Source organism: Eupeodes corollae, chromosome 2 (assembly GCF_945859685.1).
Source record: "Eupeodes corollae chromosome 2, idEupCoro1.1, whole genome shotgun sequence".
In the NCBI taxonomy this organism is placed as follows: domain Eukaryota; kingdom Metazoa; phylum Arthropoda; class Insecta; order Diptera; family Syrphidae; genus Eupeodes; species Eupeodes corollae.
In genome coordinates, this window is record NC_079148.1 from 79,846,147 (window position 1) to 79,872,491 (window position 26,345).

Consider the following 26,345-nt stretch of genomic DNA (forward strand, 5'->3'; position numbering starts at 1 on the left):
TTATTTGAACTTTTTACTTTTTCCAAAAAGATAAATTAAGTATGTAAACTTTGATCCCCTTACGTATTTGTTATTTGTTTTTTAGATGTGAAACGGCAGCGTGGCACCTGCCCTTCTATACCCATAATATTCAACCTTATAAGTAGTAATACTCGCACTTATAGAAATGCACATCAGTTTTACATTGAGCACTATTGCGGGAGCATTGTAACTTAAAGATATTGAAGGCTATCGTCAGTAAAAATTTTCCACTTTCAAACATTGGGAACGTAAATAATGCTTAAAAGTTTCCCTCGAATTTATGTATTTGCATCCGGGGAACTAATTTCAGGAAAAGCTCTTTTCGTTTTTTATTTGACGAAATTTTTCACCCTAAGGTTTTTTGGAAAAACCCCAATGGAATGAATTGCTTCAAATTCAGAGTATGACGATGCCAAAACCAGTTGAACCTGTTTTAGTAGCTATAAGAGATCTGAAGAAATGTATTTTTTTTAAATTTGTTTTTGATAAAAAAAAGTATTTTTTTAAATTGTTTTTAAGTAAAAATCGAAGATATACAAACATTAAAACTCGTGGCTGTCATAATCTAATTACACACTATATTTATGGTGATAAATAATGAAATTCACATAACCGATCGAGACCAAAAGCACAGCCATCGGAAATCGCCACTAGTTGACCATACACCAAAACTCGAACTATTGTATTGCATTTCAATTAACCGTTGATATCAGAACGGGCATTAAAATTGCAGCAAGAACACAAAGCAGTGCTGCATATGGTTCAACGCACTACGATTTCCTCAAATAGGTATGATGAGTCAACAATCCTGCCTGTCCATGATGAATTAGCTGGACGTGAAATGTTTTTTGAAGTGAAGTGTGTATAATCACTCATTTTTATTTTACTTCTATAACCTTAACTCAACTTCGGTCCAGTCTTTCAGAGTGAGATTAAATTTAAATCCGAGTCAAGTAAAAAACTAATTGTCAGATAAACCTAGATAACTTGAATATAAGCGTTGACTATTTATATTACGACAATATTTCTTTTCCATTTTATTTAACTAGTGTTTGCTAATTTACTTGCGTGTTTTTCCAATGAGCTGACAAAATAACTTTTTTATAATCCTTCTTGTATAGATAATTTTCGATTGGTTTTCGTCCTTTAAAACGATTTTCTATCGACCCTAAGCACCACAGACAGTGCCATCTGTTGCACATGTATATATATTTTGTATCCCGTAATCTACGAACAAATTCCTTCCATCAGTTCTGATTTCATAAGAATTCAATTTGAAAAATTGAAAACAGGAAAAGAAAAATGAAATATAATTTAAGCCTAGTTCAGATTGTACATGAATTGTAGAAAATATTTGTTTAATGTATTAATTAACAAAAAAAGTATTTAAATATTCAAAATCCATTTCCCGATCAAAAAATGATAGCAACAAAATATGTCACCAAATATTATTTTATGATTAATTTGTAATCTCTTAAACGAACCTGACTTTTCACGAAAAACTTTATGCAAGGAAAAGAAGCAAAAAATAAAAGTGTATTTCTTTTTATTGAAATAGATTTGGACACGAAAGCTGATCCCAAAAATCAGAAATGAATGAACTCAAACTCAATTGCCAAACGAATTGTGCCATGGAGCTGGGTATCACCTAAGCTTTGTATATAAAACCCATAGTAATATTCACTTGGATTCTTATGGGGTTAGCATCGAATGGCTCCATGGTAATACTAAAGATTTTGTATTCAATAATCTAACCAGAATAGGAAAGCACATCAAATTATCACAAAAACTTTAAAATATTATAATAATTTACTTAAGTACATACATACATATATACACTCTTTAGACACGTCCTCTGATCAAACTCAGACAGTCAATTTGCTTTTATTAACAGAATTACCGATTTCTTGGTTCGATTGCCGTGTCGTTCGTAGGTCCTGTGTCTTGAGAAAAAAAAATCATTAAAAGTGAAAAAATTTATCATGGAGGTGGGCAAACCTCCGTCTATTGTTCCGCCAGACAAAACATTGTCAAAATGTTTGAAAAACAAAAAAAAACTTTGATTTTACCCTCATCCCTATTAGATAGATGCCATCAAGTGGCGCTCCCCATCAAGTGCATTTCCAACCTAAGAAAAATAAATGGAGACAGACGCAACCGCGACAGTTACTGGTGCAAGCGAGAGAGTCATTTCGATGACGAGTTTCTACTACCTGAGGACAGCGTAGTAATCGGTAGTACTGTTACTACAAAAATTGATGCAGTGCACAGTGCGTTGACGGGTGGACAAAAATAAAAAAAGTAAATATGAGATTTAAAGCTACAAACAATGCTTTGGAGTCCAACTAGAACATTCTAAATAACTGTTATTGTTTGTTTGGTGGCGGCTTTAATATCAGCAGTCAAGGTAATTTTAGCTTCAGTTGGAGTTTGTAGGTAAAGATTTTGTTGTGTCATAATCGATCTCGTCTAAGAAAATTGCCGCTGTTATCATTTTTTTAGTGATAAATAATTATGGATACCTTTAGAGTTGGTATGAGTTTTTTTATTTTTTAACTAAATTAGTGTTAAAATTAATTATTCAAAAAGAGCCTTGTTTTGAGGCATGAAAAATTCATTTAGGTTGAGTTTAAAAAAAAAAAACATCAAAATATATCGAATACATATACTTTCTAAACAAAAAAGGTTTCAATGTTAACATTTCAATTAAAATGCTATTTACATTGATTGGTGGGAGTGTTTGTAATACAAATTCTTCAGAAAAATGTTATATTTGCGGTGCAACTCCTAAAGAGTTGAATACGGTAACAAAACACCAGAAGCTTACAAAAGAAGAAAACTATCGTTTTGGTTTGTCCACCCTACACTCTTGGATAAGATGCTAGAACATTTCTTGCAGGCTTCCTTTCAAAACCTGGCAAGTGCGTGACTCAGAAAATAAAATTGTATTTGCCCAAAGAAAAAAAGATATTCAAGAATCATTCAAATCTAGAATGGCTATTATCATTGATAACCTAAGCCAGGATTCGGATCAACAAATGATGGAAATATTGCAAGACGTCTTTTTAAAGATTCGGAGACTACTGCACAAATCACTGGACTTGATGAACAGCTAATAAAAAAGTTGTCCATCATTTTAAGAGTCTTGGCTTCTGGGCTTAGTATTGACGTAAAAAAATTGTCTGCATTGATCGATGAAACAAGAGATCTCTATCTTCAACTTTATAGCTGGTATTATTTGCCAATCAGTCTTCATAAGCTTTTGATTCATGGCCCGGATATAATTTAATTTTTTGATGTACCCATTGGTCAACTTTCGGAAGAAGCTCTAGAAGCTAGCCAAAAAGAATTTCGAAATCACCGCAAAGCTCACACTAAAAAATCATCCCGAAAGTTTGCAAACGAGGACTTAATGACTGTATTGCTGATGATGCTAATCTGATCCTACTTTATCACAATATGGGACCACACATTCAACATATATATACAATGGTGTGTCTATGCTTAGAAGTATACTTGTAAATATCAAAGATACATTCACTGATATTTTGGCCCGAAAAAGACGCCTATATTCAACAGATAGCAACGCAAAAAAGGTTGCTAATGAAAGTAACAGCAGTAATCGTTTCCTAAAACTGGAACCTGATTATGAGAAAGCTGTTAACGGTAATCCATCAGCCGTAGGGTCAGCAAATCCGTTAATCATTAATCAACAAAGAAACATCAAATCGCTATTGCCTGTGGAGAGAAAGAACTGGTGCCCACAATATAGCAAAAGGAGTCTCATCCAAGGATCTTCTTAATTTTATAAGTGAGTCTAACTTTAATTCTGATAAATTAAAGGTTAGATTAAAGACCATATGGTCTAAAGAAAATGGAATTCCATTGAATATGGTTGTCTGTTTTCAAGGGGATAAGGAAAGTCTTCTCCAAGTCTTTACTGAGACAAAAAATTAGGTGGAATGCAATAAGAAGTTCTGAAATGAAGCAGTGCAGTGTTAACTGCGGGACTGCAGGGCATTCAGCCAACTACAATAGTTGCCCAAAAAGATCGTTATATCTAAAAAAAGAAATGAAGTGATTTCACGTCATGATAAAAATAACAAGCTCTTTTTAAATAACTCAGTAAGTACCAGTGCTAACAAAAGGTTACCACAAACTGGTAGTCAAAAATAATGATAAGAAAAAAGCAAAAATTCCCTCCCTTGTTTCACCGATGGCAATGATGTTTAGGATTTCATTAATGAGTCACAGAAATTGTTTGGTCTACCAATTGGGCAACTTATTTCAAAGATAAGGTCATTCTGGCCTATATATAAAAAAATGAATGAAAATGGTTCTTTTTGTTGCATCCCTTTCACCAATACCTATAAAAGATGCTACGATATTATTAAAAACAATTCGGTTGGAGGCACTGAAATCCTCGTTAAAAACTTTATCAATTTTTCACCAAAACATTTTTATAATCAAAACATTTCAGCCCCTATTGCCTCAATCTCAATTAAGGTCTGTTAATCAACCAAATCTCTAGCATTATGTCCTGTTTATCACTAGTCCTTCTCTACTCGCAGCACTGAATGATCTTCTTTCTTGCTTTTCAAACTACGGTAAGGGGCATCATCTAGCAACAAATCGATTTTTTTCATAAATTGCTTGTTTAATACGTCTAGAATACGGTAGTAAGGATACGACTTCGGGCTATGTATTAAAAAAGATAAAACAAATAAAAGAATCGGTGGAAAAGGACTAGGTAAACTTACTGATAAAGTTATTCAGAAAATTTGTAATGAAGGTAATTTGAAAGTAATGTCGGTTAAGGGACGCCCTATAGGTCGCGAAACCCGAACATCGCCGATTAAAAGGTAAGTTGAAATTTTTCATAGTTAAGAGGACTTGAAACTTTAAAGGAGTTTTTCTCAAAACTGTGTTTTTCAAACTTTCCTCCATCGTATCTCAAAAACGGCTTCACCGAAGGACTTGAAATTTGATGGGTTGTATTCAGCATGTTTTTTCAAATGTCTCTCAAAAGTCCAATTCAGTATATTCATTTGATGATAGTTCATTCCATGCATTTAGGCTCACAGATTAAAACGCCGTTTACTTTTTTTTGTTTCAGATAAGCTAATCAGCCAATCGTTTAGGAAGTGCGAGCCCATTTTTTCGAGGTGAACTTGTTCACACCGGTGTAAAAAAAAAACACCGGTGTAACTCGTGTTGTTTACAATATTTTTAATTCAAATTTTATGTTTATACTATCGAACTATGTTAATAAATCATAATAAACTTAATAAAGTTGTATCTATTTTCTGGTCATACAAAAAAAATCCTAAAAATTCCTTAAAACACACATGGGATGACCCTCTTAAAGTAAACCCACATGCAGCTCAAGATATGTCAAAACAAATTATTGATGTACAAAACATTGATTCACCCTCTTATTTCTTGTGGTTTCCTGCTGTGGTTTTATATAACTCCCAATGTGGCTATTTAATTGCAAGGGTTTGATTGAAAAATAATTAGAAATTGTATCTCAAAAAGTCGAAGACCGGCAGGTCTTTGGTTCGATCCCTGCCTAAGCCATCTTCCTTTCACGGGTACTGCCTTTTGTAAGGAATTGACAAATTCTCCAAGAGTAATTCTTGTCATGAAAAGTGCTTTCTCAAATTAGCTGTTCAGATTCGGCTTCCAACTGTAGATCCCCTGACAACTGTACTCGCACACAGGAATGGTTGAGAGCCTTAAGTCACAGTCCCTACCTCTCAACGGACTGTGGCGCTACCCAATTTATTATTATTCAGATTACAAATATGTACATATTTACTGATGATTATGATCATTAAAAAAATGTTAAATTTTTATGAAGCAAATTTTCTTCTATTTAAGTTATTTTTTTTACAAAACGTGTTCTTTGAAATTACACTTCCAGAAATAATTTTATGAAAAACAAACCAAATTGCCAAACAGTCATAAATTGCTGAACACTGTTGTGTTATACATTCTACTACAATTTTGGTTCGAAATGTCATAATTTTACATGTGCCTTTTTTCTTGTCAATCAGTTGTCATAAAATTTGCGATTGCTCATTTTGCCATATTTCTTTTTCTATTTCTATCTCATATTTGATATTTTATTTAACTTTTCTGCTCTAGACTGGTGAATATTACAAATTTTATAAAAAAATATATAAATTCCTATATTCAATTTTTGTAGATTGAAGAGACTTGTCAAATATGTCTGGTCGTGAGGGTGGTAAAAAGAAACCTTTAAAGGCTCCCAAGAAAGCTGAAAAAGATGAGGATGAAAATGACATGGCTTTCAAGCAAAAGCAGAAGGAAACCCAAAAGGCGCTGGAGGCAGCTAAGCAAAAGGCTTCACAAAAGGGACCTCTCATTGGCGGTGGCATTAAAAAATCAGGGAAAAAATAATTTCAATTGACTCCGTATTATTTAAAATAAACAAAACTTTGTAATAGACACTTTTTATGATTAATTTATTAGTTTTTTAATGTGAAGTCGAAAATTATTAACCTATATACAATATAATTAATCCTGCATTGTGACATTCAAAAGGAGAATAATAATTGCAATAGAACTAATACACCTTTAAAGTATTTTCCATGGATATTGCACATTGGTTAGGTCGGTGTGAACTTTTTGAGCATCGGGAAAACTAGACTGTGTTCCTGGGAATTGAACTGAAAATGATGCAACTGCACATGCGCCACCAATTTGTTGGTGTAAAGGAAAATCAGGAAAGCGTGCAAGGTAAAATGCTAATGCCCCGATAAATGAATCCCCAGCTCCAGTTGTGTCTATGACCTTTTCTATTTTTTGGGCCGGAATATGAACTATTTCTTGAGTATTGGTCTTTTTCATATATACAGCACCATGCTTTCCAAGAGTTATTATTACAGTGTTAGCACCCATTTCGATCATCCTTAGTAGTGCTGCTCGAGAATCTCTACAAAGAGGTTATTTTTTTAGCAAACGAGTTATCTGGCGTTCTAGCTTACCCTAAACTATTTATAGGAAAGCCCGTCATCAAAGCTGCTTCGGTTTCATTTACGCAAAAGATTTTTGAATATTCTAGAAGTTCTGATGGTGTATTTTCTAAGGCTGGAGCCCCATTCAAAATTGAAATGCCTTTAAATTCCCTGAGAGCTACAATAGTTGCTTCTATTGATGATTCCAGTTGGCAAATTAGTACCTGTATTAACGACATAATTATAACATTTCGTTAGGATGATCAAAGTCCACTTACTTTGGATTCTGTGAAGAGATCAAGTGCTTTGTTCACATCGTTCTCTGAGAGAAGTTCATTAGCACCAGCAACGATAACTATATTGTTTTCTCCTCCTTCGGCAACACAAATTTGAGCTATACCTGTTGTCTAAGATTAATTGATTAGAGAAAAGTTATATTTTTTGTAAGTGCATGGGTACGTAACATTAGTAGGTATCAATAGATATTATTACCTCATCTGAACATATTTGAACGTGATCAGTATTTACGTTCTCTTTTTGCAGATGGTCAAGATATGTTTTTCCCCAGGCATCGCCACCAACTTTTGCAATGATAGCAGTTTTTGCACCCAATTTTGCTGCAGCAACACATTGATTGGCTCCTTTTCCTCCAAATCCTGTTGCAAATGAAGTTCCATGTAGCGTTTCCCCGGCTTTTGGTAAACGGGGGACATAGCTATAGGTTATTAAAAAAAAACTTATTAAGAACAAAAACAGGTGGACGTAAAAACAAATATATATTTAACCAAATGAAATCTACAATTGCTGATCCAAATACAAGAACTTCCATTGACGTAAACTGAACAAAAAAAAAGAAGAAAAAATCACCCTGGCAGATTTTATGCAGGTTGTTATCTTCTCTCACTACACTATCTACTTGTGTTTCGAATTAGGTACCAATTTGTTAATCTACTTTAGTCAAGATAATGATGAAAATATTTATTGTTTGCGTTTGATGTGACATTGCTAACATGCATGATTGTTGTTTTTGCCATTTGACATGAGTGCGTGTTGTTGTCGGAATATGAGCTTGTAACTATACCTGCTAGCAGAACTTATATTAATTATTTCTGTATGTAAACAAAAGTACCTACATAAAAGTATCTTTTCTAAAGTTAAACAAATTTTTTTTAAGAGCCTAAGGCAGAGAGTAAATCCAAATGAGGAAGTTCTGTGACAAATAATAACTACATTAAAATACACATTTTTCGTCAGATTTTTTTGTTCATGTATAACAAAAATATTTAATTGAATTATCAATGTAATTGAACCATTATAATGTTATTGTTAATGATATCCAGAGCATGTATTTACGTAACCTTTTCGTATATCATCCAAGACAAAAATTTAAGAAAGTATCAGAACAATTCTTGGTTCAATTCCATAATAAAGGAATCAAAAAATCAACGTAGATCTGCATATAAAAGATGAAAAACATTCAAGTTACCCAAGTTTTATAATTATTTTCGTTTGTATGTAAAAAAGTAAATTCCAAAATACAACAAGCTAAACAAATTATAGAACACCAAAGACTTGATAGTAATTCTCCATAGTCAGTTTTATGTACAAATTTGTGGAACATGGTAATAAAAAGAAAGAATTAAATGATATTGATCCTTATGAGTTTAACATAAAATTCTTAAAGTCGGAACGAACTTTCACCAATTTTATTGAACTTACTGTCAATCCAATAAACACTAAATTTAATTAATTTTTTAGTTTAAATAATTTCTTTGTTTAAATAACTTTCAAACTTTATAATTTTGCAACTTAAAAGATTAAACAATCTAAAGTAAAAGATCATTTACGGATTACATGTTATTGAAAATATCAATTGCTTTATTTTCATTACAAGTTATAACAAATACATATGCAATCAAAATAAAAGTAAGCATTAAAAAAAGGATTCTGGGAAAAAAATAAATATATATACCAAAAGAAGACGTATATTTTTAAATTCATAATTTTGAATAATATTGTATTCAACCCTTGGATGCCTTTATTTTTGTATGCTAATAAAATAAAAATGTATTTAATATTTTTTTTTACTTTTTGTTAGTTTATTGCGACTTCTTCAAGGGTGGATATATTTGAAAAAAAAAATTAAGTTAACAACTTATCACATTATTTTTTTTGCAAGTGGTTTCATTCATTTAAAATTTCCTTTGCATGGATGGAGCATACCCAATGAATTATGTTATTAAAATTTAATATTACAATTTTTTTAAAATATGGTCAACAATACCAAACTTACAGCATATAACTTTTGAAAAACGAAAGCTTAAAAATTATTTTGTTTACATTTAAGAAGAAAAGATAAAAAACTTTAATTGGTAGATTGTTCGAGGGTAAAATAAATAAAATAGTTTGATTTGAGAACAATTAAGTGGTGATTCTCATCGGCTTTGTTGATCTTTTTGATGATTAAATGAAAACAATTTTCATCTGATTTTTCCCAACGTTTCGACGGTGATTGCCGTCTTCTTTAGGGGATGTATTGATTTAAATATTACAAAAACATTAAAACAATTTAAACAATTAAAACAAATAAAATTTAAAGCGCTTCCGACTTTGAAGACTTGTCACTGTTAAATGTAATAGTGTTTATTTGATTCATTAAAATAAGAAAACAAACAAACCAAACCATTGAAGGGAATACGTTTTTTTTTAGTAAAGTTTGATTATTTGTGGATCAACAGTATCAAACAATTATTACTGATTACTTTCTAATGTCACAAATCATGTAAAAATTAGATTTTAAATCATTACCAGCGAACTGCATGATTTTATACTAATATGAAGTGATGAAAGTGTTTTGTTTCTTAATTTTCGAGTTGAAACTTTAATATATTTGAAAATATTTGCAAAGCGTAAGAAAAATGTGTAAAATGGCAAAGTAGATTTACCATTTAACACATTTCTTGTTAGTTTTTGACATTTTGAGAAACATTATGTAAATCAGTAATCAAAAAACAAATTCTTTTTACTCCTTTAGACGTTTACAATATAACCCAAACTTAAATTGCGTAAGGCAGAGCAATACATTGGCAACAGCGTTTATAACAGGTCGCACAAAAAATGAGACAGCAAATTGATAGCAGAATTGAATTTATGGCGTTCCCCCAAAATGTTACTGTTTTAAGTTTGTTGCACTACTATGAAGAAAAATTAATGATATTTTACCTTGGATAACATTATTCTTGAAGTAAATAAGACCATTATAGGAAAGAAAAGGAACAATTTTTGTTTTTCATATAGAATTTCATTTAAAGTAAATAATTTGTGTACTCAGTTAATTTGATCTACTTAAGTAGTCTAGTGCGGGTTAGGTCTTAAATAGTACCCGAAGTACTCCAATCAACTTTATATCCGACAGTTGGTAGTTCCGTTTTAGAAGTCTGATGGTCGTAATTTCCACCATTTTTCTTTGTTTCCTCCATCACTTTACGAACCGCGGTCGTTAACTGAGCACGCGAGTTGTCAAACACCCAAAAAGAAAAGTTGCAATTTTCTTTGAAGTCCTTTTAATTGTTTAAAATAAAATAAATTTACAGGTATATATAAAATATTCTAAAAATAATTTATTTACTTTATTTAGTGTTATTGTTAAATTGATTATTATAAATAGACCAAGTGTAAATTTTCAATCACCGTTCTTTATTGTCGGTTCGGTATCTACTTGCCTAAGTGGTTGGTTATGTAACCTTTTTCCAGCATTTTTTTTAACATAATTAATTTAATTTTAATGCAGTTTGAAGAGAGAGTATATAATATTCATTAAATGCAAATGTTTTAGACGAGGAATTAATTTTTTTTTCAAATGAATCTTGGATTGAATTGAGTTCTAGTTTCTTTTCTCTGTGTGAGAAAAATTACTGCGGCGTGGACAATTTCTGAAAACTTAGATTTATCAATTACCGAAAGAATATCTTAGTTATACTACTCAATAGTTACATATTAAATTAAAATCTTGTAAAACCTTTTTTGGGTTGAATTTTTCCATGTGACGTTCGAAAAATCTGTAAAAGTTAAGCTTGTGGAATTTTTAACATTCGGCCATTTTAACTACGTCAGCCCGGCAGAATATTGAATGGAATTGTCACGGGATGGGTTTCTCTTCGTTTCGTTTTTGCTATGTCGGTATTCAGGCAACACAAAAGATCTTGCCCTAACTGCTTTTGCTATAGAATTTGGTTTGGATTTTTTGCAAGTTATGCTGTAGGCTGGGGGAACAGTAAATTAAATTTTATAGTTCTTTAAAGTTTCATAAAAAGAAAATACGCATATTGATTGAGTGGTAGTTTGGTTCAGATTTCCAACTTGGTTTGGAACTAGAAGCAAGCGAAGAGAAAAAGTGGATGTGTATTTAAATTTTTGGCTACGTAAACGTAAGATATACATACATGTAAAGCGAACACTTTTTCGCTCTCTTTTGGCAACCACCGCTTAACAACGAAGCAAAGAGAAACTTTCTATTAAATGATCACATTTTGCTGGCAAGTTGAAATTGAAAATAGAAAAGCCTTGAGAACGGGAAATAGGCATGTGGCCTTAGATTTGTTTGAGGGCAACTTCGTATTTGTATATGGGAGCAGCTTATTCGCCCTTTTGCAAATTCAAAAGGTCAAAGTTCTACAATTTTTTTTTCATTATGCAAAAAGTAGGTGTCCTTCCGTGCCGATATGTTGATGTTCTTGTGCAATAAATATGTAATCTGTTAGCAATTTACTTTTTGTAATAGCTCCCCTATAAACTGTTTATTGTAAATAGAAATTGCAACGGGCAAGTGGCCAAAACAAAGTTTGTCTAAACTTATGTAAGTTTTTATTCGGTTATGTGCAAGGAGATAAATAATATAAATTGTATTTAGGACTTTTGATACCTAAACATAATAATATATGTCCATAAATATATGCACAAATATGCAAGTGTGGAAATTTATGTTGATTGTGCGAAAATGTTTTTTTTTGCAAAATAACCCTACTTATTTTATTTCGGCATTACGGTGACATTTAAAAAAAAAAACATGTTATGTGGTTTGGATTTTTTTCAACGGTGCTTAATATTAAGCGTGAAGCTGCAAAATTATAAAACATTCTTCCTGATTTCCTAATTTGAAAAAGTTCAAACTATAGATTGTTAACAATGTACCTGTATTAACTAATTAAAATTTTAACAAGTTTGAATTATATTTTTTGTCTGTTTTGCAGTTATCAATAAAATACAAACCTATAAATATTTTTTAGATAAATAATATAATTTACTTTTACACAACTAATCGGCATCGGAAAAGAATACAAAAAAGTGTATTATCAGCATTCTTAACAAAGCTTTTTGTAGTAGTAGGTACCTCAAGTTTCGAATATTGTGGCAATATTAAGGTTACACATGGAGTTGATCCTTTTTTTCCATTCGTAGAACGAATGAGTAGGCTGAAAAAATGTGTTGTTCTTGTTGATACTAATAATTATTAATATTATTTATTTAATGTGTATAAAGGTACAGACAATATTTGTACAGCATTAGCTACCAGAACTTAGTAATACTATTAAATAAATGTTAACGCTTATTAAATGGGCGGTTGGAAAAGCTAGAGGAAACAAGGGGTTTATCTGCAGTCCTCCGACCGCCCCCTAGCGTAAATAAGGGAGAAATAAGGTCGCATGCTTGTGTTACTTCAAGCGCCTTGAAAACATTTGTAACATTTTATTCGGAATGACCTGACAATAAGGAGGCTAAATTTGTATTAAATAAACTATTTGAAATGAAGTTCACTCTTTGACATTCTAATAATGTTTAAAGGTGCTCGCCAGAGGGAGCAGTTGGGCGGATCCTCTCTAATTAAAAGGTGGATATGGGTAATTTGTATCGAAGTCTTAGAAAACATTTATTCATTTTGGCTATCGCGATTGTTTGAAAGTTGGTGATTCAGTTTTCGGATTGATTTCTAAGTAAAAATCGGTGTATTACGTTTCTGCCGCTGTTTTTGGGAGTTGGATTTTGTTGGAGGTTATCGATTGGTTGCGTCTGTGTTGCATATTTATTTCGTTGTCATGCCTGCTTTTTCTTTCCCATTTATGAAAATGTATCCTGGTACCCAAATTAGATGTAGCTTTGAAAATTGTTTAATAATGTTGTTTCTTTTTTTTGATGAGGGATGATTGGTGCCATGCATTGCGAATGGCGTTAATATTTAAAAGGTTTTAGAACAGTTGTTTTAGTGATTTTAGACAATTAAATTGTGTAATCATAAAAACATTGTTGTAGTATTACCTAAAAAGTAGTATAGTACCTATATAATCTGTAGTTTTATTATCATTTTCATATGAAAAGTATAAACAAATTGTCGATGTGATTTGAAAAGCTCTTATAAAAATGTAAGTTAAGTTGACGGTGTAAATTTAGAGTTTTTACCAGAGGCATACAAAATAAAGGGAGTTTCAGTCAATTGACATAATGAACTTGTCACTAATTAAGGTTCTTATTGAATTTCAGTTGCTTGAGAAGAATATGAATTTGTTCGAAATTATGTGTTTTCTGTCTTCCAATTAATTTTTCATAGGTTGCGCAAGAGAAAGATTACGAAAGATAATGACATAAATCTTTGAGAGCCCTAAAAAATATAAGTCAATAGAAATGTTACTAATGCAAGTATTGTTGCAAGGTAAGATACATTGATGTCGTTAAAAATATTTGCATAAACATAGGTACATAAATAAGTTAATATATTAAAAATCAATATCTTTTTACTGAGTAGATTTGTGGAACGAAAAGATACCTTAATGTTTTGTTATTGATTTTATAACTGACTTAGTAGCGTATCCGGAGCATATAATATGTACGTTTGTATGTCTATAGTTCTTATTTTTATTGAAAAATTAAAATTGACTTGCAAATAAAACCCAAATTGATCATAATTGCATATGTATATGTATTAGGAAAACAAATAATTTATAAGTGGATAGAGGTATAATTATTCTAGGGTTAACTTTAAATCAAAATATGTTTTGTCTTAATTTTTTTTAAAAACCTTCAATAATTTATAGACCTGTAAAAATATGTTGAGATAGTCATTCGCTTTAAATATCTGTCCTTTGTTCGCCAAAAATCAATAATCTCATTCTCGATGTTAGGTATTTTTTCAAGCTCATTTTATGTCAAATTATAAAAGAAAGAAACAGGCTGCATTTTTCAATATATAAGCTTTACTTCCTGGTAGATACTTACCGTAGACTTAATTTATGACATAAAATGTATATGGCTGCTTTTTTCTTTTTGTTAAAGCCAATAGAGAAAGAGGACAAATCAAGAACAACCAAAATTCACCTTGCAAAGCTTTTTAACAAAAACAAAACTGTTTAAAGCTCAATTTTTCTTTGCTTCTGCTCCACGAAAACCTCGAAGAGAAACAAAAAAAAATTGCAAGTCGATTTTACACTTGCGTAATTGTTAAGATCCCCAATTTCCAGTACTTTTCTCATAGAAAAGCTTATTCTCTCCAAAAGCTTAATTTGTAATCCCTTTTACCTTCAATCAAACAAAATAACCATTTTCCATATAAGGTACTAAACTTCACAGTAAATTATGCAATCTTAAAAAAAAAACAACTACAATGTTTTGAAAAATATTTTTTCAAGAATAGACTAAAAAAATGTGTATACCTATGTATATTTGAAATAAAAGAGAGTATAACAAAGCTTTTTGCGTTATTGCCAAAAACCACGCATTTGCCATTGGCATACTTTTTTGAACAAATGCGCATGTAAAAAGTAGCGATAGAATAAAAAAGAGAGAGAAATTTAAACTTGAAGAATCTGCTTCTGCAAATAGATTCAAGAACGGTTCGGTTCTCTCGATATTGTATAGTTTGTTGTATCTTGTATGTCTATAGTCTGTCTTGGTTAGCAATTGAGAATTTTTCAGATAGTGAATCAGTTGCCGGACCGAAGTCGAAGTGTTGTGAATAATTTTTTGCTGCTCTGTGATAAACTAATAATATAGGTATACCTACATAACATAGTAATTAAACGCATATGACTATTTGATACTACTTTTTTCTACTTTTAACTTGTTTTCGAATTAAAGAAAAAAAAGTTTTAATAAAATAAAATGGAAGAACCAACATTTGAATACGAAAAAAGCAAATTTGGTAGAAAATAGCCCATCCTTAACGAAGATTGAAAAAAAAATTTTCCATAGTTATGTAACAGCAACCGTGTCTGTGCGTGAAAAAAAAATTAAACTGCATCTGTTTTGTAGGGAATGTGTTACTTTCTGAAAGGAATTATGTATTTCTAAACATTCGAAAAGAATATAAATTAAATATAACCGAGAGTTTTTGTTAATTTTAATTACACGTGGTTAGTGAAAATAACCGAATAACCTGTCTAAAGCTTAGTTACGTCACCAATAAGCGATTGGACGTTGTCTCTGGGATGGCAGGTGCTACATATGTATCTAAACAGTTATATAAATGCTAATAAAATTTGTTACATTATCTTATGATTTTGGCAAAAACAAATGAAAAAGAAACTTATTTTACATCACCAGTGACAAAACATTTATTTGCACTTGAATTTGTTTAATGTCATGGGGTTTTTGAAATGACGGTGTAGGTATTATATAAAATTATCTATCAAGGTTTTTGAGATAACTTTTTCATGTATGGTCTGTTGTATAATATACACATGAATTTCTTATTAATGAGTTGCTATGCATGAACTTATTACTAAAAGAACAAAACTACATTTATTTTCAATCGATTTTTTCACCTACTATATCTTCGCTATTTAAGACCAAAGTAAACAATAAATTATTTCGATAATATTGTATTATTTTTTGTATGTACCTACTAGATACTATACAATATACAAAGTGTGTGGTGCCTTAGTTTGAAACTTATTTTTATTAAAAGATCACGCACAAGTATGTCATAGTCAGCTTGTCACAGCGTGTTATTCTTTTGCAAATAGTTCATACATTGTACATTATATGTATGTTTATATTATTAATATGTATTTGGTCCAAAGTTTATGTTAAATATATAAATGGATTGTCGTTGAATGATTCTTCTTTTTGTGCGTTTTCTAATCAATGGGTGGGATACAGTATATATGTATTGTTTTATTGTTATAAAACATGACTCGATTTTCAATCTGAAAAAATTACTGTTATAAAATAAAAACTTTGCGGAATTCCTTGATTAAATTGAAGATAGGGGGTAAAGAAAATCAAAAGCGCACAATTAGTGTTCTGGTTTTTTATTTCAGATAAATAATAAACAAGTTTAAAAACATAGTTTATTACGATAAACCGAAATATGAGTATAAAAAAAAATTGTAGAGTAATTATTTATTCGCAAAAAATATGTAAACAAAGGAAATTGCATTAGATCCTTTATATCTATTCTCTTGTGAAATATTTTTTTTATCATTTTTACGTTTGTATAAATTGCAATCAAAAATTATATGATATAGCATTTAATCATGTAATTGAGAGGATTTTTATTAGGTATCTAGGTTTTGTTATTCACACAAATTTATCTATTGTTTCAATAAATTCTGGTTAATGTCTTTTTTGGAGATAATCTTAATGGCTGAATCACATACACGCTTCAGCTTCGGCTTCGCCTGACGTTTACGAGTTCAGCCATAGGAATTCAATGCATGCTATCACAATGAAGCTTCGACCTCACGTTTTGTTTGACAATCGTAAGAAAAAGAATGTAATGTAACGTAATGTGACTCCAAACGGAAGCTCTAGTTCAATTTTCTGAACATTTGCTTTGTCTGACAGCTCATCAGCAGTAAAAAAAATGTCAACAAACAATATATTTGCTCTTTGGAGGGATGAAATATAGAAATGTCATTCAAAGCAACCTCGAAGCAAGCCTAACGTAACGCAGACGAAGCCGAAGCTGAAGCGTGTATGTGTTTCAGCCATAAAATGGACATGATTTTAACGAAAAGATATTTTGATAACTGAAGATTTAAAAGAATTTCAATTTAATAAAACTATACAAATCTTTTTTCGCAGCAAAATGGGTAAAAATTTCGATCCCGTGAGTTTCGCTAAGGATTTTGCCGCTGGTGGTATTTCCGCAGCAGTATCCAAAACTGCTGTTGCCCCAATTGAACGTGTCAAATTGCTGTTGCAAGTTCAACACATTTCAAAACAAATCTCACCCGACAAACAATACAAGGGCATGGTTGACTGCTTTGTCCGCATTCCAAAAGAGCAAGGTTTTGCTTCATTCTGGCGTGGTAACATGGCTAACGTCATCCGTTATTTCCCAACCCAAGCTTTGAACTTTGCCTTCAAGGATAAGTACAAGCAAGTAAGTTCTTTTAATTTATTGTTTTGTTAGTAAATAGTGAAATTATACTTTAAACTGTTCAAATAGGTTTTCTTGGGAGGTGTTGACAAGAACACCCAATTCTGGCGTTACTTCATGGGAAACTTGGCTTCCGGTGGTGCCGCTGGAGCAACATCATTGTGCTTCGTCTACCCACTAGATTTCGCCCGTACTCGGTAAGGAATAAGAATAATATATATATATTAGAAATCTTTTAAATTGAAACTTTATATATTTAAAGCTTGGCTGCTGATACTGGCAAGGGAGGTCAACGTGAGTTCACAGGTCTTGGCAACTGTCTCGTAAAGATCACAAAATCCGATGGTATCGCTGGATTGTACCGTGGTTTCGGTGTATCTGTCCAAGGTATCATCATCTACCGTGCCGCATACTTCGGCTTCTACGATACTGCCCGTGGCATGCTTCCTGATCCTAAGAACACACCAATCTACATCAGCTGGGCTATCGCTCAAGTAAGTCCCACAACATTATATATACAGTTATTTTTTCAATGTTAAAATGTGAATACTAATTATTTTACTTGTTGTTCTAAAGGTTGTTACAACTGTTGCTGGTATTGTTTCTTATCCATTCGATACTGTCCGTCGTCGTATGATGATGCAGTCTGGCCGCAAGGGAGCTGATATTATTTACAAGAACACTATTCACTGCTGGGGAACAATTGCCAAACAAGAAGGTGCTGGAGCTTTCTTCAAGGGCGCTTTCTCGAATGTCCTCCGTGGTACCGGTGGTGCATTCGTGCTTGTTCTCTATGATGAAATCAAGAAGTTATTGTAAATTAATAATGTAACAACTACGTAAAAAAAAGTAAAAACTAAAAACATAAAAATAGTAAATAACGAGTTGTTTGAAATCATTATTTTCCTTCAAATCAGCAATTAAGGATAACTAATACCTGTTACTTATTAGTTATTACTAAAGGCGAAGTGAGAAACTACCAACAATTAGGGGTGGAATCGGCTAAAGTGATTTTTTAGTGATTGTTGATAAATGACAATCAAAACGATCCAATTTGATAGTCAAATTGATACCTAAAAAGCTGTCACAAAAAAATGTGATAGTCAAATTTAAACAAATATGTTTATTCCGAATAAAGCTACCAGACGCTTACACAAAAGACTGGAAAATTTTCTTAGTTCACTTTGTTTCTTAAAAAAAACACATTCCTGTGACCGACAAAGCTTATGATATTTGAAAAAAGCGAGAAAAGTAAGAATTTTATTCAAAATCAGCCAATTTGATACTTTTATTTAGATTTTTATAAGAATCAATTTAAAATTTCACCAAGGCAACAACGAATTTTGACAATTTGACTCTGAAATTGTTCAATCGAATTGAAATTGAGTTGAATCATTTTACACAGACGGAATGAAAATGATAGTCAATTTGACTATCAAAAAATTGATAATCAACTATCACCTTAGCCGATTCCACCCCAGATTATGTGACCCTGATGAGCGAAAGCTACTTTGTTGTTTTTAGATTTATAAGAACTGAATACCATGAAATTAATTTTATGGAATGACGGGAAGCTGTTTTAAATTAAAATTATCGTTGCGGTCACGTTTACTATAGTTTTTTACTACATCGAACATTCCTTGAATTTATCGAGTTTAATAGTACTATCTGCACGTAGAGCCGGTTGCCTTTAAACCAATTTGTTTGAATCCCCAATTTTCTAGAATCCAATTGGTTGGTTTGTCGGAACCAAATCGATTTTTGACAAACGAATATCCAGCTTATCAAATGTTGACAGACCTTGAAACGTATTGTAATATGTATATACTCTTTATCTCTTTTAATATCGTGTTATAATAAAATAAGGGGCAACATCTAGTGATTAATAGGAGAACTCGCTTTGTTAAGCATCTAGTGATTAAGAGAAGAACTCGCTTCGTTAAGCATCGAGAAACATCTAGTGATAGGAGAACTAACTTCGAGAACATTCAGAGCATACAAGAACCTCGAAGGGGAAACATCTAGTGATTAAGAGGAGAACTAGCTTCGTTAAGCATTGAGAACAACCTAGTAGTTTCTCGAACCGATTTGAGGTATATAAATAGGCGCTCATAAGCGAAGCGAGATTATTATTGGCTGTGAACTGCGATCTACATATTTTTTGTGGAACGTCTAGCGAAGACATTAAGGGAGAAATCGATTGCAGTGGGGAGACTTATAAATGCTATAATTTGCAATAGAGAAAGACTATAGTGAACTAACGAAAGTCTGAGTGCGAGGGGAATACACATTTGTTTCTTTGTGTTTGTATTTTGGTTTGGTTGTATTTTTACATACGCAAAACGGTAGACTTTCTATACAAAGATGATAAGACAAAAGTAGGTGAATTGCGATTTCGTGGAGAAATTTTATATTCTTGGTTGAGATTTTATATTTTTGATGATTTGAGAATTGTATTAGGGGATTATAAGTTGAACTATTATAGGCAAGCAAATAATGTGTAGGTATTGTATTGTTATGAAATAACAGATAATAAATATTTTTTTTTTAAATTTGATCGCCTAATCCTTTCTTATAGTTTGTTTTCAAATCGAGAATAAAGAAGTTTAAATCTTCAAAGTCTTAGAACGATGTTTTTTTTTTTTAATAAACAAATTTGTTGATTGATACTAAATGCAATTGTAAAACTGGTTGCACAATTATTGACAAATGACAATTTATAGCGAAATAAAATATTTTGAAACATGTTAAATTTTGTACACATATAAAAATATAGTAAACATACCTACCTATTATCGCATAATTTAAGTAAATTTTAGCTTGGAAGTTTTTTAATGGTAGTGAATTTTTTAAATAGGATGAGGAACTTTTAAAATCTTTTGTTTTAAAAATTAATACAAATAATTGAGTTTATAAAGTACCTAGGTAGTTATAACTTCCGGTCAAAAAAGTGTTTCAAGGATAAATTTGAAGACAGTTTTACTTAAGTTCTTATGATATTATGCTATATGTAGGCATTTATTATAATCTATCTACAATAGTAAGTTCTCAAGAATGTAAGGAAATGCTTTCTTTTATTTTAGTAAACCTACCCTGGCCCATTTTTAAACTTATATAAACTTTGTTTAGATCTTTAATTTTAGAGAAATATTAGACTTTGCAATTGTAATTACCTACATTTGATGACTTTGTTCCAGTAGTAAAATATCTAAATTTTAGCAAATGCAATTTTTTTCTGTCAGATCAATGTTTTTAAATTTGGAGTAATTTTTCTATACATTTGGAATAAACATAAAGTTTAACTACTGTTTTAAAATATCGGTATTAATAATAAAATTAAACTCCAAGACAAATTTACGAAAGAAACCAAACATTTAATGATGCTAAAGATAACCCGAGATAAGTTATGTTGAAAAAGCAGTTTTAAGCAGTTTTAAGTTTTAATGACGATTTCAAATAAGAGCGCCCTTTTATTATTTGGCGGCCATCTTAAATGAGATCTGACTTTGCCAATAGGAACATATTCGTGGTTTCTTTGTTATTTCGAGTAGTAAAAAAGAATTTCATCAATAATTAAATATAATAAATACGTTCACGGAATGACGGACTATTAATGTACGCTCTATGAATAATGAATAAAAAGTTACTTAACATTTAGATATAATTTTTTTGGCGAAAAATACTCTGACAACCGGCTTTGTTATTGTTCTCTTCCTCAAATGCCGATTGACACCGAATGGCTGGATTTACTTAAAATTATTTTTGATGGACTATCTTATGTTCACTGAAATGACTTGTGCGGTATTGAACAAACTATTTTTATATGTATTTTGTGTCAACTAAAATTTTAACCACCATTTTAAAATTGCTATGGTCATAAAACCACCCACTCATCTTTTTTAGAGCCCTTTTCGCATATTTTTGCTTCATTATCTGTATAAAAAAATGTATTTGAAGTCAATATCTCTACTTGTTCTTTAGCTATGGACGACGAAAAAACTTCGCGAACGTACTGACGTAAGAACGAACGTATACACGCACGCACAGACATCTATCTAAAAACCTTTTATTTCAAATCTGAAGACGTTGAAACGGCGAGAAATGTCAATATTTTCAATTCGACAAATCGGACTATTACAATAACTTTCTATGGAAAGTTAAAAATGCCTTCTTCTACACTACATTAAGGAAACTATATCTACTTACTAATAGTTAATAAGTTAAAAAAAAACTTTTAATTGGATTTTTTCTTAAAGTCACACATCATAAAATAGACTAGCTGAAAAAATTGAATTAAGGTACTTACAACAGCAAACAACATGTACATATCTAAATACCTAACTATAGACTACATTTTTATGTTGTTTATGCCCTCTAAGGTGTATTGTTATTAATTAAAAATTATACCTGCAACAAAAGTAGGATTGGAACATAAATAAAAGACAAACATTTCAACTAGGTATCAAATTATCTAAATTACCTGGACCAACATATAGAATTAATTTTTGTTTTTATTTTAAACTACATATTTATAAAAACTGTACCTGCCTTATGAATGTAAATAAAAACAAAAATCGGTAAAAGATCCTTAACAGGTGATGTAAGCATACAAACATTTCATTCATCCCCTTATTGGACACAATGTGCAGCCATTTTTGTTTTACTCTACCGTTTTTCATATAAAAGTGTATTGAAATAAAGAAAAAACAAAAACAAATTCATTGGCCTTCATATGGAAGCTTTGCATATAAAAACATATACAAGGATAGACTCAAATAGAATGAAGGAAATTGTGTAGATATTTTGGGTGGAAAAATAATTATCTCCCTTATTCTGCTGGCTGCTTATGGAAATAGAAATAATATTTTTCTCTCGCTCCCCCGAAATGTCTCCAATTTCGATACTAGCGCCAATAGCTCGGCATCCTGTTGCCCTAAAAAATTTTGCTCATGAAGCCTAGTACATACTTCATCGTGAAGTGAACGTTCGCCAGTGGAGAAAGTGAACTTTTGACATTGCTCACTGGTACACACTTGTGAGTACACGTTGTGAACATGAACAAACCAAATGTCAAAGCTTCACCAACAGTTCCCGTACATTTTGCACGTGAATTGCCCGTGAACGAAAACTCTCCACTTTGTTCTCCACTCAGCTTCACGAGCAAGTTCACGGGTGAACCAAAAACTGAAATTTGTATAGGTTCACGAGATGGTTCACAAGTATGTACTAAGCTTGAGAGTACTATAGTTTTCATATACAAAGGTAAAGGCTGTTTGAAAAGTATTAATTGAAAGTGTTCAATAAATAAGTTTGGAACAATTTAAATAACGTAAAATTGTGTTTTATTTTCAAGTGTGAATAAGCTTTAATTGTCGAACCAAGCTGAATATTACATTGGTGTCAGAAGTGGGATTAAAACTTATTGAGAATAAGAACAGTAAGCAGTGATTAAACTATTTTGTGTAAAGCAGTGAAGTTAAAAAAAAAAATGAGTAAAGTTTTGAAAGACTTAACTATCCCTGAGCTAAAGGCCGAACTAAGCAAACGTGGCTTAAGTGGGACAATAGTAAAAACCGAACTCGTTAAACGGTTGCAGGAATATCTGGAGCAGCAAAATGAAGACCGAGATACGTTTGCTTTCGAATAAGAAGCAAAAGTGGAAGAGGTAAATGCAAATGTTGCCTTATCTAACATGGTGTCAGTTCTTTTAGCCAAATTTGAAGAAAATAATAATGATGTCCTGAAACAACTAGAAGCCCAAAGAAGCGACCAAAAGCTAGAACAGCAGAATATTTTAGAGCAATTCGACGAACAGAAAAACCTTTAAGAAAGAAGGGGTGGAATCGCCTAAGGTGTTTTTTGATTGTCACCTTTGTGATCATAAAAAGTGATCAAACTTATTTTTGCGTCTGTGTAAGGTGATCACCAAATTTTGTTTAGATTTTGGTATCACTTTAAAAGAAAAGTCAGCATTTAACTTTTCTCGTTGAGCACTCTGTCTCCATACAAAGCTGTCGTGAGCACTCCCGCCATATTTTGCATTCATTGCCAGAATTTTTCTGTTCTCGTTGCAGATCTAGATTGTAATAACCATTCGATAAGGCAACAAAAATAATTAATGAATCAAAAATGTCTTCCTTTTCTATTGAAATACATGTGAATCAAAAATGTCTTCCTTTTCTATTGAAATACATATGCTCATTTTGCGAAGGGCTAAGAATTATAATATGACTCCCATCAATGCAACAAAATCCTACCTCCAGGAATTTGATATTTTTCGTAGAAGAACATTTTTGTTGCTTCTGAAGCCGCTTGATTAAATTTGATTGTTATGGGGCACAATTTCCTCTCCATTTGTTTTAAAGTCAAAGAAATAACCTCACATACAGTACTTAGGCCCGTTGGAGCTGACCAGTCAGCGCCAACTTGCCTTTGGTATCCACCACCTCCAAGAAAATTTAAAGTCACGGCTAATAGAAGTATAGAAAGAATGTGTGTTGACCGCATTCCAGCTAACAAATCCAGAAGAAGAAGTAGGATATGTAAAAATGTTTCCTTATTCAATCGAAAGTTTTTAAGAATCTGTTTAATACAGAATATTATTTATAAATAAAAAAACAAGTTATAATAAATAGGTATTTATATGTGAACAAATATATAGCATATATGCGTACTTACTTTGGACTTGAAAGATCAAGAATGTTTATTTTATTGCGGAGGTTAATCCTCAAGAGCCGGACATTTCTATTATGATTAATATTTTCATTTTCAGCATTTTCAGAAGGTAAAATCAAAGGCACAAACACATTTATATTGTCTTGAAATTTCAGCAAACTAAAAATAAAAATCAATTTCCAATGAAAGTCACAACTAAAGAGCTGTCACCAGAAAAAGTCACCAAATCGTGATTGTCACCGGTGACTTATCACCTTACACAGACCGAATTTGTTGATTGTGACTGTCACCTATCACAAATCATCTTACCCGATTCCACCCCAGATTTGCATACTTCGAAGAGAAAATCAAAACTGTCGACGAGCGGGTCGAAAAACAAAATGCACGTTTCGAGAAAATTGACAAACAAATTGAAACCATCACAAATGAATTAGAAAAAGTACGAAAGATGAAACCTCGAGAAGCTTCTGGTGAGTGCTCAAGGAAGAGAAAAGTGAATCCTCCAAGCTTTGATGGGCAGATTCCGTGGTCAATCTACAAGAAACAGTTTGAAATAGCAGCGTTAACAAACGGCTGTTACGATCACGAAAAATACATTGCTCTTACACTTGCTTTAAGAGGATCTGCTGCTGAACTGCTACAAACCATCCCAGCAGAAAAAGAGTGGTGACTTCACAGTTCTGACAAACGCAATCGAACAACGGTTCAGGAATAGCCACATGACGAGTTCAGCTATACAATAGGACACAGAAAAGAGTTGAAACTCTGCAGCAGCTTCAGGCAGATATCGAGCGATTGGTTTACTTCAACTTGGCTTATCCAACAGCTGGTAACAAAATAATAAATCAACTTGCTGTTGAAGCCTTTGTGAGAGCTGTGGGAGACATAAATATCCGAAGGCCTATACGCACTGCCGGATAGCGAACACTACCAGAAATATTGGCTTTCGCTCTGACGATGAAAGCTGCAGAACAAGCTTCCCAATCCCGGTTGAGTACTATGCTGGAACTGCAATAAGGCTGGGCATCTACAGCGACAGTGCAGATTACCGCGACGAAGAACCGCATGGCAACAGAAACAGAAAGTATTCAACTGGTCAAAGTAACACCAACAACTTTGCTATTTATGGCTGGAGCAACGACGAGTTGAATAAAGCTCAACAAGAAGACTCAGATATCGAACCCATCCTCGCATGGAAGGAACACCAGGAAAAGTCAGAATAGACTGATATCTCCGATAGAAGTCCGACTCTGAAGGCCTATTGGGCACAGTGGGACTCGTTTCATGTCCAAGATGGTGTCCTTCGACGTAAATGGGAATCTTATGTAATGCAGCTAGTCTTACCGAGATTGAGAGTGGCTAAGTCCAATAGTAGTTGTTCCTGTTGGTTTACCCTATCAAGTTTAATGTAAATGTTACTCTTCGGTTATACATATGTCAAAATCTTTATGTATGTAAATATTTACTATTCTGCTTATAATAAATCTCTCTCTATCTGTGTCACTCATCGAGTTAACAACGTGTTTTAATTTTTCAATTTTCTTATAGGTTATGGGCCCAGAATATCGAAAAAGAGGAAAAGTTTCAATAATTTGATTAATTTGTCATTTTTGTTTTATATAAAATTTAAAGTTCGTTTTTTATTAAATTAAATAAAAAAAAAAACAGGTAATATTCAAATCGGAATCGAGTAGTAGCATTTCCATTGACAGACTGCGAGGTAGGGACAACTACCTAACGTGGAAAATCTTGGCGCAGGCATTCTTAGACTTGGACACTCTCTGGACAACTACAATTGCGTATGAACTGGATGGAAATGGAAGTCGTAAAACTGCTGTGGATCCCGAAAAAGACAGAAAAGCAAGAAGCAAATTAAAACTTATGATGGATCCCTTGTGCTACGTCCATATTCAAGGGGCCAATACGGCGAAGGAATTGTGGCAACACCTAGCAAGTGCCTACGAGGATAGCCTTTACTCAATTATTACTTTTTAAATACAGTCTTTACTTTAACGCAGTTCACAACCAATAATAATCCCGCTTCGCTTATGAGCGCCTATTAATATACCTCAAATCGGTTCGAGAAACTACTAGGTTGTTCTCGAGGCTTAACAAAGCTAGTTCTCCTCTTAATCACTAGATGTTTCTCTATGCGAGTTCTCCTCTTAATCACTAGATGCTTAACGAAGCACTATATGTTGCCCCTTATTTTATTCTATTATAACACGATATTAGAAGAGATAAAGAGTGTATACATATTACATTGCCCCCTCCTTAGGATTGATCGTCCGGAA

The 26,345-nt window shown here is 32.2% G+C and overlaps 2 protein-coding genes across 3 annotated transcripts; one reads left to right on the forward strand and one right to left on the reverse strand.

Annotated features, from left to right (window-relative positions):
- Positions 1 to 6,491: 6,491 nt before the first annotated feature.
- Positions 6,492 to 8,001, reverse strand: LOC129947464 (ribokinase). Its single transcript, XM_056058026.1, has 5 exons — positions 7,790 to 8,001; positions 7,497 to 7,719; positions 7,283 to 7,411; positions 7,035 to 7,228; positions 6,492 to 6,982 (listed from the first exon to the last, which is right to left on the reverse strand). The coding sequence occupies exons 1-5, from the start codon at positions 7,831 to 7,833 to the stop codon at positions 6,625 to 6,627; spliced, it is 948 nt and encodes a 315-aa protein (XP_055914001.1). The 5' UTR covers positions 7,834 to 8,001; the 3' UTR covers positions 6,492 to 6,624.
- A 2,443-nt stretch (positions 8,002 to 10,444) lies between these two features.
- Positions 10,445 to 18,257, forward strand: LOC129944685 (ADP,ATP carrier protein). 2 transcript variants are annotated; one of them, XM_056054291.1, is made up of 5 exons: positions 10,445 to 10,597; positions 17,079 to 17,379; positions 17,446 to 17,573; positions 17,639 to 17,870; positions 17,953 to 18,257. In XM_056054291.1, exons 2-5 carry the CDS (start codon positions 17,083 to 17,085, stop codon positions 18,193 to 18,195), a joined length of 900 nt encoding a protein of 299 aa, XP_055910266.1. In that variant the 5' UTR covers positions 10,445 to 10,597; positions 17,079 to 17,082; the 3' UTR covers positions 18,196 to 18,257. The 2 variants fall into 2 exon arrangements, with proteins under 2 accessions (XP_055910266.1, XP_055910265.1); XM_056054290.1 differs by lacking the exon at positions 10,445 to 10,597 and adding an exon at positions 14,886 to 15,044.
- Positions 18,258 to 26,345: the final 8,088 nt, after the last annotated feature.